This window comes from Mya arenaria, chromosome 12 (assembly GCF_026914265.1).
Source record: "Mya arenaria isolate MELC-2E11 chromosome 12, ASM2691426v1".
Classification (NCBI taxonomy): Eukaryota; Metazoa; Mollusca; class Bivalvia; order Myida; family Myidae; genus Mya; species Mya arenaria.
This window is the reverse complement of record NC_069133.1, coordinates 947,894-963,488: the sequence shown is the minus strand read 5'-3', so window position 1 is coordinate 963,488 and position 15,595 is coordinate 947,894. Positions and strand designations below refer to the sequence as shown.

Sequence of the window (15,595 nt, the reverse complement as noted above, 5' to 3'; positions counted from 1 at the left end):
AATGATGTTTTATTTAGTGTGCATATGATTTTCAGCTTATGGACAAGAAAACATATACTTTAACAATCACAGCAACACAATGAGATCCCAATTTTAAAGAAATAATGCCACCTTTCATTAATTCATTAATTCATTCTATCAATCATTCATATATATTCATTAATTCATTCATTTATTCAATTTATTCATTGAAAAACTTGACATTTCTCAAGGCAAAATAAATAAAAAGTGAGCAGCTTTCATAAAGAATAGAGCCTTTTCCCTTAATGCATTAAAAAACACAACCTTAATACAGTATAAATGTTTTAAAAACCCTAATTTATTGCTTATTTTAATAGCCAGCCTGGTTGCTGTAGCCACAGAGGAATTTTCAAGGACAAGAACCAGTGCTGGTAAAACTGTGGTCTCTGTGGTTTTCCATACCGGCTCTCGGCAAGGATTTTCAAGAAAGGAATACCATCTCCAAGTAAGAAGAAATTCTAAGCATGTCTGGTTTGAATGCTTGCAAAATGCATCTGGGTACTCAATAAGATGAGGTTTACCTTTGAGTTGTTAAAAACTGATTGCAAAATGTCCAAAAGACTATATATTCTATTAAATTTGTCCTGAAAATCTTTGAATTCATGAACTTTTCTGCATATTTATCACATTTATGACTATATTAAAGGTTGTGTATGCCTCAAATGAGTGTTTACAGGCCTTTTTCAAACTTTAACAGTAGTGGCAGATAGTTTTATTTGTGTAAAACATTGCTTTTGTGTCTTGCTTGCAGATCATGATGTGCCAATAAGCTCCAGTTAGCTGCGGCCTTTTCCCCAGGCGGTAGTCCTGCAATCTGAATCCAGGAGATGCAGCTCTGAATCCAATATTTCAGAAGAATGAAGATGTTAGTCAACTCTGTAGTGCTTGTTTGTGTGTAAATGATTCCAATGAGTGAGATTTATAGCAAATCAGGTGTAAATAAGCATCTTATAGACAATAGTGAAGTGCTGTACTCTGAATTTAATGCCAAATCTAGCCTTCAAAACAGATTCTTAAAGTAAATTTTTTTTAAAAATGGGCATAATAATGCTATCTCTCCATTTTCTACATCATGTAGCCACCTCATACATGAAAACACTAGCAGTTGTCATGAATCTTTAAGTTTTGGTGTGTTTTTTTGCCATTTCCTTTGTTGCGCCATTTGTCCCGGAAGCCAACAATTTGGCATATAGTGTTGTTTAGACTGTCTATTAACACATTATCACTAAATTTCTTGTATTAAACTGAACAGTTCTGTTATCTTTGTATATAAGTGGACCAGAAAAGCAAAATTTTGACAAGTTGAGGCATTTCAGTTGGGCTCTATGTCATTTTTTATATAAAACACTAAGCCGATGAAGTGGAAAAACCTTATTTTGCTTAGAAAAAATCTTAAAAGAGTAGGCAGGCCAGTTTTGTGGTGCTGTTCTATAGACACCATTAAAAGCTACAAGGAAAACTTTACTTGGTCAAATTATTCCAATGCATAAGGAAATAATGGCTCTTCAAAGGTTTGCGGCTTAACATTTGAGGGAAATGGCTGTTTCTGCTTTTTATGAAAATACCACAGGTGCTAATACTTGTCTCATTCATTTAGTGTTTGATATATCATTGCCAAACTTTCAGTATGTGTTGCATATAGCCTGAAGCTGAACTATAGGAGTTTTGAAGTCTGTTTCTGAAAAAATGTTGCTTTGATATAGAGGAAGCTTTTGGAGGGGTGGCCTATTTTAAATTGTTATAAATTCTTAATTTATACAGCTATCTGGTTGAAATTTGGCCAGTTGACAGTGCTTAGCCATAGAATATTGGTGTTTGAGTATGAAATGTGAAAATCTTATATTACATAATATAAATTAATAATATATAATTTTCTTATATATTTTTGACATTTAAAAAAAAAACTACTTTCACTTTCAATTTAATGTTTGGAAATAGTTCCAAATGATGGTAACTAATGAATGAAAGCCTCACTTTCAATTCCAAAGTATAAATGGAGGGATTTTTTTAACATAGGAAGCAGACCCAGGAGGAACTGTCTGTTGAAGACCCCCCCCCCCCCCCACCACCAAGCTGCCCACCAGAGGCCAAGCTGTACTTGGTGTTTGCCAACATGCTGTAATTTGTAAGTACTTCAAGATAATATATTAGAAAATGGTATCCAAACTGAAGTACAAAGTGAGACAGTTTGGTCATAAAAGCCCATTGAGACTGTTTGTTCCATTCCTAAATGAATTTCTTTCATGTTGTCAATCATTTCTGATGTGGCTTTGATAATAATATTATTTTCTAATGAAACTGCTGACTTGTATCAGTCTTTGGTCTGTATTGTGCATCTATTCACACATTTTGTTTGCTCTTTTAAGCAAACATTACAATAATTGCAAATTCTATAAGCAATTAAACAAAACTTACTGCACATAGGATGCAGAATGATGTTTTATTTAGTGTGCATATGATTTTCAGCTTATGGACAAGAAAACATATACTTTAACAATCACAGCAACACAATGAGATCCCAATTTTAAAGAAATAATGCCACCTTTCATTAATTCATTAATTCATTCTATCAATCATTCATATATATTCATTAATTCATTCATTTATTCAATTTATTCATTGAAAAACTTGACATTTCTCAAGGCAAAATAAATAAAAAGTGAGCAGCTTTCATAAAGAATAGAGCCTTTTCCCTTAATGCATTAAAAAACACAACCTTAATACAGTATAAATGTTTTAAAAAACCCTAATTTATTGCTTATTTTAATAGCCAGCCTGGTTGCTGTAGCCACAGAGGAATTTTCAAGGACAAGAACCAGTGCTGGTAAAACTGTGGTCTCTGTGGTTTTCCATACCGGCTCTCGGCAAGGATTTTCAAGAAAGGAATACCATCTCCAAGTAAGAAGAAATTCTAAGCATGTCTGGTTTGAATGCTTGCAAAATGCATCTGGGTACTCAATAAGATGAGGTTTACCTTTGAGTTGTTAAAAACTGATTGCAAAATGTCCAAAAGACTATATATTCTATTAAATTTGTCCTGAAAATCTTTGAATTCATGAACTTTTCTGCATATTTATCACATTTATGACTATATTAAAGGTTGTGTATGCCTCAAATGAGTGTTTACAGGCCTTTTTCAAACTTTAACAGTAGTGGCAGATAGTTTTATTTGTGTAAAACATTGCTTTTGTGTCTTGCTTGCAGATCATGATGTGCCAATAAGCTCCAGTTAGCTGCGGCCTTTTCCCCAGGCGGTAGTCCTGCAATCTGAATCCAGGAGATGCAGCTCTGAATCCAATATTTCAGAAGAATGAAGATGTACGTCAACTCTGTAGTGCTTGTTTGTGTGTAAATGATTCCAATGAGTGAGATTTATAGCAAATCAGGTGTAAATAAGCATCTTATAGACAACAGTGAAGTGCTGTACTCTGAATTTAATGCCAAATCTAGCCTTCAAAACAGATTCTTAAAGTAATTTTTTTTTAAAAATGGGCATAATAATGCTATCTCTGCATTTTCTACATCATGTAGCCACCTCATACATGAAAACACTAGCAGTTGTCATGAATCTTTAAGTTTTGGTGTGTTTTTTGCCATTTCCTTTGTTGCGCCATTTGTCCCGGAAGCCAACAATTTGGCATATAGTGTTGTTTAGACTGTCTATTAACACATTATCACTAAATTTCTTGTGTTAAACTGAACAGTTCTGTTACCTTTGTATATAAGTGGACCAGAAAAGCAAAATTTTGACAAGTTGAGGCATTTCAGTTGGGCTCTATGTCATTTTTTATATAAAACACTAAGCCGATGAAGTGGAAAAACCTTATTTTGCTTAGAAAAAATCTTAAAAGAGTAGGCAGGCCAGTTTTGTGGTGCTGTTCTATAGACACCATTAAAAGCTACAAGGAAAACTTTACTTGGTCAAATTATTCCAATGCATAAGGAAATAATGGCTCTTCAAAGGTTTGCGGCTTAACATTTGAGGGAAATGGCTGTTTCTGCTTTTTATGAAAATACCACAGGTGCTAATACTTGTCTCATTCATTTAGTGTTTGATATATCATTGCCAAACTTTCAGTATGTGTTGCATATAGCCTGAAGCTGAACTATAGGAGTTTTGAAGTCTGTTTCTGAAAAAATGTTGCTTAAATAGGCTCAAGACCACAGTTATCTGCCCCCCGTTGACCAAGATCCGGATGTGAATACAGAAACAAAGAGTGCTTGTGTTCAAGTATCAATATTTTATTAAAATTGAATGAAAAAGAAGCAAAAAATGTTCTTTTTGCAGAGAACTTGACTGAATTTGACACTCTATTGCAGAAATTGATAGTTTTCAATGTAAATATTGGAAAAATCATAGCTTGTGGAAGTCTGAAAATTAGTTGTTTGTAGCCGATTGACTCCCTGGCGGAAGGGTTATGTATTTGAACTCAATTTTGACAGTCGGGTCAATGGTCAACATGGTGTTTTCTTGTGATTATATTTTGTGTCTTGAATTGTTCTAGAGATGCCATGTCCTTGTTTTTCAATTGGGGTGTGTATAAAGTCAAAAGCCAGGTTAGTGTCTATATGAAACATATAGTAAAAATAACTGTGGTCTCACGCCAGATGCGGTAGAAGTAAACAACAAGTAAGTTTTTACAAGTGGAATTTTTTTCACACACAAAAACATTTGAACTATATGGAGGTGCTGTTGACAGACATAGCTGTACTCCAAGTATTCAGGTACCAAATGAGGTGTAGGAAACCATTCATATTCCTTAAACACCATAACAGCAATATAACTAATTGAAAACTAGATAAAAAAAACAGCAACAAGAGTTAAACTCTATTACTTCACCGAAAAGGTAAAGGATGTCAGAGCCTGACCGCCAGCCTCCAGGCCCGCGTCAATGACCTGGTCACGTGACACAGGACCAGCCCCCGCTGGCGACCCCGTCAACACGATATCACCGGGCTCCAGAGTGAAGTAGCGGCTCAGGTAGCTGAGCACATGCGGCACGGGGAATATCATGTCGGAAGTTGAGCTGTCCTGCTTCATGTCGCCGTCAACCTTCAGCCACAAGCGGGCGGCCGAGGTGTCGGGGATCTTCTCCTTGGGGATAAACTCACTCACTGGGCACGCGGTGTCGAATCCCTTCGCGAGCGCCCATGGCTGCCCGTCCGCCTTTGCTGCCAGCTGGAAGTCCATGGCCGTCATGTCTAGGCAGAGGGCGTATCCGGCTACATGTTTCATGACGTCATTCTCCGCCACGTCCTTGGCGCGTGTCCCTATGACGACGCCTAACTCAACCTCGTGGAAAAATTCATTACAGCCAGGTGGAATCTGCAATAATTATATTCTACAAAATGTTTTTTCTTTACCTATATTTTTTAGATGATGGGCATTGTACACTAAATAGTTTATGTACATACCTAAGTTATGAAATAACTATATACGCACGTTTCGATTTGATGTCATGCAACGATTTTTTTGAATTTGCATATTCAGCTATTCTCTTTAGGACAATCATTTATGGATTTCATTTTTTTTCAGAACAAATTTTTTACATATTTTCTCTGCAAAAAAATCCAGTCTTTCTTGAAAATACTCATTAAAGGGTACAAAATCCCAGAGCGTACCACGATATCTTGTCCAGGCTCTATGTAGGATGTTGTGGGCTTGAGGAACACGATCGGGCTCTCAGGGATCGGGTTGCCCTGCTCGGCTGCTAGCGCCCTGTTCACACACAAAAGTCAGGATCGAAATGCACTTTCATTACTATGACCTCATATAAAACGTCGATCAGAAGGGAAATTCCCTATGAAAGCGTCTATCGCATATACAGATGATCTGATCATGATTTCTTACAACACTTTCTTGTCGATATGACATGATACGACATGCTGCCTAATTTATGCCGAGTTGTTCACTTATTATCTAGATATATCGACATAAGTTTTGTCGACAAATCAGGCCTTAAAAAAATATATGTCTGTTCCGGGTAACCCGACCCTACCTATAAAAATGCGCCGACCCTAACTATTTTTTTCCGTTTCTGAGCAAAAAAATATTCGTTAGCGAATAGAGAGTCACGAAAGGCGGATAAATGCAGATTTTAATCAGAATTATTGTTTATATGATAAAACAAAGTCAGGCAATGACAGTAATGTAGGAACGACTGCCATGTGCAAGAAAACACTCTGAACTTACGACAGATTTTGAAAAAAAAATAATAAAAAAATCAAAAAAAATCCCGACCTACCCTACCTAGAAATTTTGGGAAGGTTACCCTAAACAAACATTTTATTTTTGGCCTCATGTGAATTATAAGTATGTTCAATTAGTGAGATTAGTTAATGAGAGGATACGTCGACATACCTTTGGCAACATGTCGTGTTATAACTCAACAAGTCGACGAGATTATATTATCACATCATCAGCATATTCAAATTACGCTTCCGTAGTTTTAAAGTGTGTACCGATGCTTATATATTCATTCGTCATTGCCGTGTTATAACTCGCCGACTCGTCAAGTCCAAATACAAGTCGACTAGACTATATTATCACATCATCAGTGTATTCGAAACACGCTTCCATTTTAAGATATTTACGCATGCTTGTTTGTAATAATTGCAACTTTTAACGTACATGTTATAAAAGCATTCGATCGAGCACTCGAGTACTCGGGTACTCGTTGCCATCCCTAAAAAGTAGTAATGACACACAAATGACACTATAGCATAAACATTATTTTTCTAACATACACCAATTGCCCGACCTTTCATTGTACGAGGGCATAGCCAGAAGTTCGTGGAAAAGCTTGATAAAATGAAAACAATATGCAGCATATCTTTAAAACTTTCATACAATAATAATCAGGTAATTTGAAATTAGGAATGCGAGTTTCATCGTATAGCATGTTATTACAACAACGTAGTGATCACTATGGAAACAGGTGGTCGCGCATTCCTCCGCAGTTGCTAAAATAACCCATGACAATATCTTGTTTTGTTGACCACTTACATTGAAACCAATAAAACGGTGCGAAAGTTTGACACATTTGACGTGACGTAAATTGGTTTATTTCAAAGGAAGCATTTTAGACTGAACGGTTCTATAGTTAAATTTTGTTTAAAATGACGCCAGAAGACAGACTGAAAAAACAGGCAGTGATACAGTTCTGTGTGAACCTAATAAAAACTCCATCGCAAACACTTAAACTGATGAATGAAGCATCGAGTGAAACTCCAGTAAAGCGAATGCTCGTGTACAAGTGGCACAAGCGGTCTGGGGGACCGGTTTCACAAACTACGGAGAGTGACGTCGAGGCCGTGAACAACATCGTTGACGCTGATCGTCGAGTCACTCTTCATGAAATATGCAAGTTGTTGGACATGAGTTATGGGTCTATACGGAAGATAATGAAAGACAGTTTGAAAATGAGTCGAGTGAGTGCGCGTTGGGTTCCACGGCTGCTGACAGAAGATGAGATGAGCAAAAAAGTACGGGAATTACGCCGATTCTTAGCTCGGTACGAAATGGAAGGAAACCGTTGTCTTGAGAAGATAGTCACTTGCGATGAAACCTGGCTGTTTTATTACGACCACTGAGACAAAACAGCAAAGCAGTCATTGGAAGACTACCGGTTCCCCGCCTCCGAAGAAGGCACGATCATCCCGCTCGATAGGAAAGCATATGTTCATTGTCTTCTTTGAAGTGCACGGTGTTATCCTACTCCATGCAGTTCCGCAGGGCCAATCTGTGACGGGTGCTTACTATTCTAAGGTAAAGTGATATATAAACAAACATTAGGATTTAATGAAGTTTGGTTATTTCAAACTGTTGGTGACGTTGATAAATTTATATATGAATTAAAGCAGCGACTGCAAGATGTTTATGTACATAACTGGTTTGCAGAAATTAATAACTCATCCAGAGCAAAATTATATGTGCTGTTTGCAGATTTTAAGTTACAATCTTACTTGTGTGATGTAAATATTATAAAATTTCTGAAAGCCCTTACGAGGTTATGACTCTCATCACATAGACTAGAAATCGAGGCCGGTATATGTCATAAACCTGAATCTATACCTGTTAGTGAACGAAAATGTCAAATTTGTAATATCCTCGAAGATGAGTTTCATTTTTGTTAGAATGTACATTGTATAATGATTTAAGAAAACAATACATCAGTAAATATTATTGGAAAAGATCAAATGTACTGAAATTTGTTGAACTTATTGCTAGTGATAGGAAATCTACATGTAGAAAATTATCGATGTATGTTTATATCTAACATATGTAATAAGTTTATATCTGTATAACAGCCACTGTCTCCTCACTGTGATAATATTATAGTATAATATATATTAAAGTTTGAATTATATAATAATATAGTGTTAGTTATTGTAAAAAAATCATTTTATCAATATTTAGTTCTTGATTAAATCTGTATAAAACAATGTTTAAAAAAGTTTATGATTAAACATATGGGATTGAATAAGTGAATTATATAATAATATAGTGTTATATATATAATATAATAATATAGTGTTATATACATATATATAACACTATGTTATTATATAATTCACTTAATATATATTAAAGTTTGAATTATATAATAATAACATTTTCGTTATACAAAATAGGTCCAAGTATATTGAGCATTCAATCAGATCTACAAAAAACTCTTAATAGTGTGAACTGTAGGTGTAAGACAAACAATATGTCAATCCATCCATCAAAAACCAAATGTATGATTCTATGTACTAATTATAAGGCAAAACATGCATTACAACTTGAACTATCAATAGATCGATTGTCAGTAGAAAACGTGAATTGTCAAAAGGTCCTCGGGTTGCATGTTGATCAGACATTGTCATGGCATACACATGTTAAGACTGTAATGAATAAGCTTAATTCAAAATTGGCACTTTAAGAAGAATAGCACATTATCTAACAGACGAGATGAAATTATTGTGTTATAATGCATATATCATGTCAAACATGGAGTACTGTTGTAGTGTCTGGGGACTTACACATCCCTCAGATACCACAAAAATCACTAATATTCAGAAAAGAGCGATTAAGCTAATAATGAAGTCGGGAACTAGCCACTGTGGAAACATATTCAAAAGGTCAGGGTTGCTCTCTTTTGAAGACAGGTGCTATTATCATCTTTCATTACTTGTTTTGAAATGTTTGACTCCTTCGTACTTCACAGAATTGTTAACATTTGCCAAAAATGAGCACTATAGCTTGCGTTCTTCAGAAAACAAGGATCTTTTTGTTGTAAAACCTAGAACAAACTATATCAAAAATACATTTGCTTATAAAGCAATGAAAATTTGGAATTCTCTTCCTACATACATTAAATGTAAAGATAAGCTACCAGCCTTTAAACATGCATTAAAAAGGCTACTTATTGGCAGAATAATTTTATCACATGAAAAACAATCTTGACACTTTATTTAATTCACATTGTAATAAAAAGTTCATTGTTTACAATCATGAATTGTGAATTGTGTTAATGTACGTATATGACATTCTTGCAACAACTTGTAATGGCTACTACCAAATATGTAAATGTTGAAAATATATTGATTGAATGTGGTTTTACTGAATATATCTATATTATTTACAGTATGAAATTATTGCAATTTATAATTGAGTTGTGTTTGTCAAAGAAATGTGTGATAGTGATAGTGTGATTGTATGTTTTGTATGTTGCTTAATATGTAACTTAGTACATGTGTTTTTGTAATACTTTTTGTGTGAAGGCCATGCTGGAAATAAGAAGTATGTCTGTAATGATTGTACACTTAGTATGTAACCTTCGATAAATAAAGTTGTTGTTATTATTATTATTATTATTATTATTATTATTATCATTATTATTATTATTATTATTAATATTATTATTATTATTATTATAATTATTATTATTATTATTATTATTATTATCATTATTATTGTTGTTGTTGTTGTTGTTGTTGTTGTTGTTGTTGTTGTATTGCGGCGAACGGCTCTTACTTTGAGAAGTTATGACGTTGACGTCAGATTCTGACGTTTGAACTGCGGGGGCTATACTGACTTCATGTTAATGAAAAAGCTGTAGTTTCCTTTATATTGTATGTATCAGTTTGAAATTTTATATGTCATTTAGAGCTGAAATAGATTTTATAGCGAGCTGACGTTCGTTGAAAAATGTTAAAATGTGTTGATTTTATTAAGCAATTCCACGAACTTCTGTCGTTTCTTAGAAATACTTAAATATAGCCTTCTTACAAAATCACGGAAATGATACGGTAATACTGCTATTACTGCTTCTGCTACTGCTACTGCTGCTGTTGATGCTGCTGCTACTGATGCTACTACTACTACTACTACTACTACTACTACTACCACCACCACCACCACCACCACCACCACCACCACCACCACCACCACCACCACTACTACTACTACTACTACTACTACTACTACTACTACTACTACTACTACTACCACCACCACCACCACCACCACCACCACTACTACTACTACTACTACTACTACCACTACTACTACTACTACTACTTCTACTGCTGCTGCTGCTGCTATTACTATTGTTGCTGCTATGTATATTGCTGTTATTGTTGCTGCTTCTTCTACTACTACTGCTGCTGCTGCTGATGGTGCTGCAGCTGCAACTTAAATATGCTAAGACCGTTATGAATGATATGAATTGAACGAACCTTTATATAATTGTAAAAAGAAATTAATTATGTGTTTTCACTTACTTATAATTTCGACCGACACATATGATTTTCTTTCCAAATTTCCTGAAATTGCTAATGTTTTCCGCTGACATTATTTGCTTTGAGTATACGTGAAGAGAATGAGGGCTCAGGTAGTTTGATACTGATAATTCATGTTTAATCTGAAACAAAACTGATAATGAAGTTTATTCCCTGATAAATGTAGTATCGTTGTGTATATGCTAGTGATATATACCTAGTTTTAAATACGGCCCATACACAAGTGTTTTGAATTGTACGCCGTTTTACTTTATTGAAATGTGGCTATGTGAAGGACTTTCATTGATTTGGTCTCAAAATGTTATCTGAGGTGGGATTGAGACGCGTCACCGCCCGAACGCAAACATTTAGTGAAATTACTATATACTCTTCGCATGTACCAGCATAAGACACGTTTTGAGGTTTTATTTCAAGATATCTTGCAGAATTGTTCAAATGTACCACCACTTAGCTTTCAATATTTATTCTTGATTTCGGGATTTAAGCATTTGCCATATTGCAGTTAATAAAATGTATGTGTACCAAAGGGCGTAATAGAGTTTTACAAGGCTAGGTACGCCCCTGCAACATAAACAAGTGAACGTACATTTCATTGGTGTCATGATATAATGCATACATGGCCTAAGAGTGTTCAACAAGCTCGTGTAATCGATTGTCATCATCATCATCATAAACATCATCATCAGCATCATAATCATCTTTTGGTGATATTATCTTCATCATTTTAATATTCCCAATCTTTGTTTTAATGTCCCAGTACCACTGACTTAGGCCTATCGGATGCATTATGGCTTGACCCCCGCCGTCACACCATCGCGACTTAAATTGTGTTTTAAATGCCATACATGACATTAGAGTGACGGCAATTCGCAATCAAATCAAGACATTGGAAGACTTGTAGAAACAGAGTGTGATACCATTTAAAGATCCTGTAGCGCTATCCTAGGACTTGGCGACGTGACCTCTTGGTTCTGTAACGTTCTCGCTGTAAAGCACCAATACACGGGATACAAGTTTCATGGGTTGAGTACACCAATGTAATTTTGTAATTTACCACATTTCTTTTATTTACTATGCGCAATGTAAGGACTCTCATTCCTTTGATTTATAACCGTTTTTCAAACAGTAAATGTTTTTTTACAAATTTACTCTGAACGTTTGCTATTTTCGATAAAACACACAAACAGCTTAAAAACAGCACAGTTTTTCCGTTTTCACCTGTTCAATTTGGTATATTTTAAGAGTTGGTACATATGGCGACGCGGCGTGGATTTCTAAAGCAGCATAATGAAGTATGAAACGTATAAAACACGGACGTCTACGGACATCTATTATTTCAAATATGTTTTAACTGTGTTACATTTTCATCTGTCACTCTACACACCAAAGCTTTCTTCATTGGCCCTGCTTAGTTCGCTGTTTAGGGACTTTCTTACAAAACACGGGCTCAATAACACCCTTTTCACTCTCGGATCATTCCCTGCCGACGACTCCGCGCTGGAAAACAGACATTTACAGGTAATCGCTCGAACAATCTCTGACCGGAAGTTGGCACTCATCAGCGCGTATATGAAAAACGTAAGCGGATATATGGTGTTCTGCCACAATGTGAATAAGGCTGACCAGCAGCCTAAAAACACCAACGGAAGCGTCTCATGCATGTGTACTGTGAGTTTGTAGGCTCTAATTAGCGCCATGGGTAGCTCGTGGGTGGATAATAGGAATGCCACGGCGAATATGAGCCACGAAGTTCGTCTGCTCTCCCGGTCCAGCTTTTCAAAGGCGGAGTCAACGCTAAACCTGCTCGTCTGCCCCCGAAACTTCCGCCGCCGCAACTGGATTAGTTTAAGCCTCACAGATTGGCCCTCGTTTTCACAGGCGTCTGGAACCCCGCCGGGTCGGTATACAGAGGAATGGAAACGTAGTGAAGACCGGCTCTGCTTGGCTTTCCATAAAACCCATAGAATGCTAATTGTCAGGTACAAAAGAATGCATGATGGAATAAGAGAATCGAGTAATACCTCCATCCATAGATGGATCTTCCGTGGAATGCTATACTTGCGATCTTTTAATACACACATGACGTCCGTTACGTTAGAATCTACGTACGTTCTGTTCAAAGGAACGATTTCGAAAATGAAAAACGAAGGTATGTGAACTGCAAGAACTAAACACACTACTCCTGTAATATAGCCAATTGCGTGACGATATCGGTGTGTACACTTGGCAGTAAACGGAGACTGTAAACACTTCCGCCTCATTAACGCCAACAGAACAGTGAACCACAGGGACATTGCGTTAAACATATCATGAAATATATTCACAAACGCAACCGTCCAGATGCAGAAGCGATAGGGGACTGGTCGCAGATAGCCGCTATCGAAGGTGAACAGCCAGATGTAGATGGATGTCGGCGACAGGATGGACAACACGTCAGCAAGCGCGATGAGCGTAAGGATGCACGTTGTCCGCGACCGGATATGCGGCTTGGTGAACAGAATCACGATGAATAGGTTGGCGACGGTGACTAGGGCCGCCTGTATGGGCGTGATGATCCCTAATATCAGTGAGTGCATTTCCTCGCAGTCCGGGTATAGGTCCTTAAAATATAACAACGTCACTTCCCCTTGTACATCCATTGCTGGAACCGTGCAAAAAAACTCGTGCCTTTCAAATTTTTTAAAAATCACCCTGTATGTTTTTTGTTTCCAAAATAAGTATTTGCAGCAGAGTTAAGGTGATAAACAGTTTAAGTTTCCGTTTGAGGTGTAAAAGAGACCCATTGTTTAACACAAAAAATTCAGAAATATACTTGGTAAACAAAACGTTGCTTTTACCGTAATCCCCTTTCTTTGATTCTTAGACACGTATAAGTGAATACAGATCGATCTGAATACCGACTTTCTCTCTGGCTCGCTCTTGCAAGTTGTCATAATTCCATCTCGTCAAGAATCTGCCTGGATAATCGCAGTTAATAAATAAAATCAAATTAGGACTATAAGTATCTATCATGTGTTACCGGTACGGATAGAAAAATCCGACCCGAGGGCACGTGCGTAAGCCGGTAACGAGGCTTGCCGAGTTACCGGCCACGCAGCGTGCCCGAGGGTCGGATTCTCTATCCGTACCGGAAACGCATGATTAATATTTTTTCTTGCATATCTTAATTTATCAATTTGTGGAAAAAAATGACGTTGAAAACGAACTTTTGTACAATTTCACCAAAAAGCGCGTGCGACGTTGTTTACTGACGTCATAGAGCGCAGTAATTTTAAATAACTAAAACTAGCGTTTTTTACGATTATTTATTTTCAATTTTAATTAAAAGTCTTGCAAACATATATATTTGACTGCGCTTAATTGAAATGGCATAATATACTACTCATAAATAATACAATAAAAGAAATAAGAAGTGGCGCGTTGTTGCGCGTGACTCATCTTACATGGGGTATGTAAGGTGGGTTTTTCCAGCACTGGTCACATGACCGGAAATACACGTCCGGTATGCAAGAATATAAGTATCTATCATGTGTTTCCGGTACGGATAGAAAAATCCGACCCGAGGGCACGCGCGTAAGCCGGTAACGAGGCTTGCCAAGTCACGCAGCGTACCCGAGGGTCGGATTTTTCGATCCGGACCGGAAAAACATGATTGATATTTTTTCTTGCATACCTTAAATTATGAATTTGTGGACGTAACGTAGGTGAGGCACGGCTTCCCCATTATCGTTGGTAAGGCATGGCTTCCACGCTTTCGCGTTATCGTATTTGAGGCCCGCCGTCCGCATTATCGTTTGTGATGCACGGCTTCCGCGTAATCGTAGGTGAGGCATGGCTTTCCCGTTAACTTTGGTGAGGTACGGCTTCCCCGTTAACGTAGGTGAAGCATGGCTTCCACGTAATCGTTGGTGAGGCACGGCCTCCGGGTTATCGTAGGTGAGACAAGGCTTCCCCGTCGTCGTAGGTGAGGCCCGGCTTCCGTATTATCGTTGGTGAGGCGCGGCTTCTACGTTATCGTAGGTGAGTCATGGCTTTCACGTTAACTGTGTTGAGGCACGGCTTCCCCGTTATCGTAAGTGAGACACGACTTCCCTGTTATCGTTGATGAGGCACGGCTTCCCCATTATCGTTGGTGAGGCACGGCCTCCTCGTTATCGTAGGTGAGGCACGGCTTCCGCGTTATCGTAGGTGAGGCACGGCTTCCCTGTTAGCGTAGGTGAGGCACGGTTTTCCCATTAGCGAAGGACAGGCACGGCCTTTCCGTTATCGTAGGTGATGCACGGCTTCCCCGTTAGCGTAGGTGAGGCACGTTTTCCCCGTCATCAATGGTGAGGCACTGCTTCCGCGTTATCGTAGGTGAGGCATGACTTCCGCGTTTTCGTAGCTGAGGCATGGCTTCCCCGTTATCGTAGTAGAAGCGCGGTTTCCCCGTCGTCGTAGGTGATGCGCAGCTTCCGCGTTATCGTAGGTGAGGCACGGCTTCCCCGTTGTCGTAGCTGAGGCACATCGGTGTTGAGGCAAAGCTTCCGCGTTATCGTAAGTGAGGCACGGTTTCCCAACCATCGTAGGTACCATTATACTTGATAGCTTCCTTTCTCAGCTTTCTACAGTTGTTCTACAGCTTCTTCCTTTCTGCTTCTCTGTCCTCTTGTCGCACTCATCTAGTGTTTTTTTTACTTAATGTCGTTTGCATTATATTTCAGTGTGTTGCTTCGTGCCTCATGCTTCATGGTTCATGTTGATACACGATTCCTTTGTATAGAAACGAAGAGTAAACTATGGAAAACAA

The 15,595-nt window shown here is 37.6% G+C and overlaps 2 protein-coding genes and 1 long non-coding RNA gene across 3 annotated transcripts; 1 reads left to right on the top strand and 2 right to left on the bottom strand.

Moving 5' to 3' along the window:
- The first annotated feature begins 357 nt into the window (after positions 1-357).
- LOC128212422 (uncharacterized) lies at positions 358-2,139 on the top strand. Its single transcript, XR_008257450.1, has 3 exons — positions 358-466; positions 773-886; positions 2,038-2,139. It is a non-coding gene; the product is annotated as an uncharacterized LOC128212422 (long non-coding RNA).
- Positions 2,140-4,652: 2,513 nt separating this feature from the next.
- Positions 4,653-10,888, bottom strand: LOC128212415 (acylpyruvase FAHD1, mitochondrial-like). Its single transcript, XM_052917872.1, has 3 exons — positions 10,789-10,888; positions 5,644-5,740; positions 4,653-5,347 (listed from the first exon to the last, which is right to left on the bottom strand). The coding sequence occupies exons 1-3, from the start codon at positions 10,857-10,859 to the stop codon at positions 4,853-4,855; spliced, it is 663 nt and encodes a 220-aa protein (XP_052773832.1). The 5' UTR covers positions 10,860-10,888; the 3' UTR covers positions 4,653-4,852.
- A 1,294-nt stretch (positions 10,889-12,182) lies between these two features.
- Positions 12,183-13,445, bottom strand: LOC128211621 (uncharacterized). Its single transcript, XM_052916611.1, has one exon. It carries the CDS (start codon positions 13,443-13,445, stop codon positions 12,183-12,185), a length of 1,263 nt encoding a protein of 420 aa, XP_052772571.1.
- Positions 13,446-15,595: the final 2,150 nt, after the last annotated feature.

What these genes read in the sequence shown, in the direction of transcription:
- LOC128211621 (XM_052916611.1), bottom strand. Translation starts at nt 13,445, where the DNA reads ATGGATGTACAAGGGGAAGTGACGTTGTTATATTTTAAGGACCTATAC.
- LOC128212415 (XM_052917872.1), bottom strand. Translation starts at nt 10,859, where the DNA reads ATGTCAGCGGAAAACATTAGCAATTTCAGGAAATTTGGAAAGAAAATC. An exon ending in TGTGTCGGTCGAAATTATAA is followed by an intron (nt 5,741 to 10,788) that starts GTAAGTGAAAAC and finishes GTGTGTGAACAG; the next exon opens with GGCGCTAGCAGCCGAGCAGG. An exon ending in AGCCTGGACAAGATATCGTG is followed by an intron (nt 5,348 to 5,643) that starts GTACGCTCTGGG and finishes TAATTATTGCAG; the next exon opens with ATTCCACCTGGCTGTAATGA.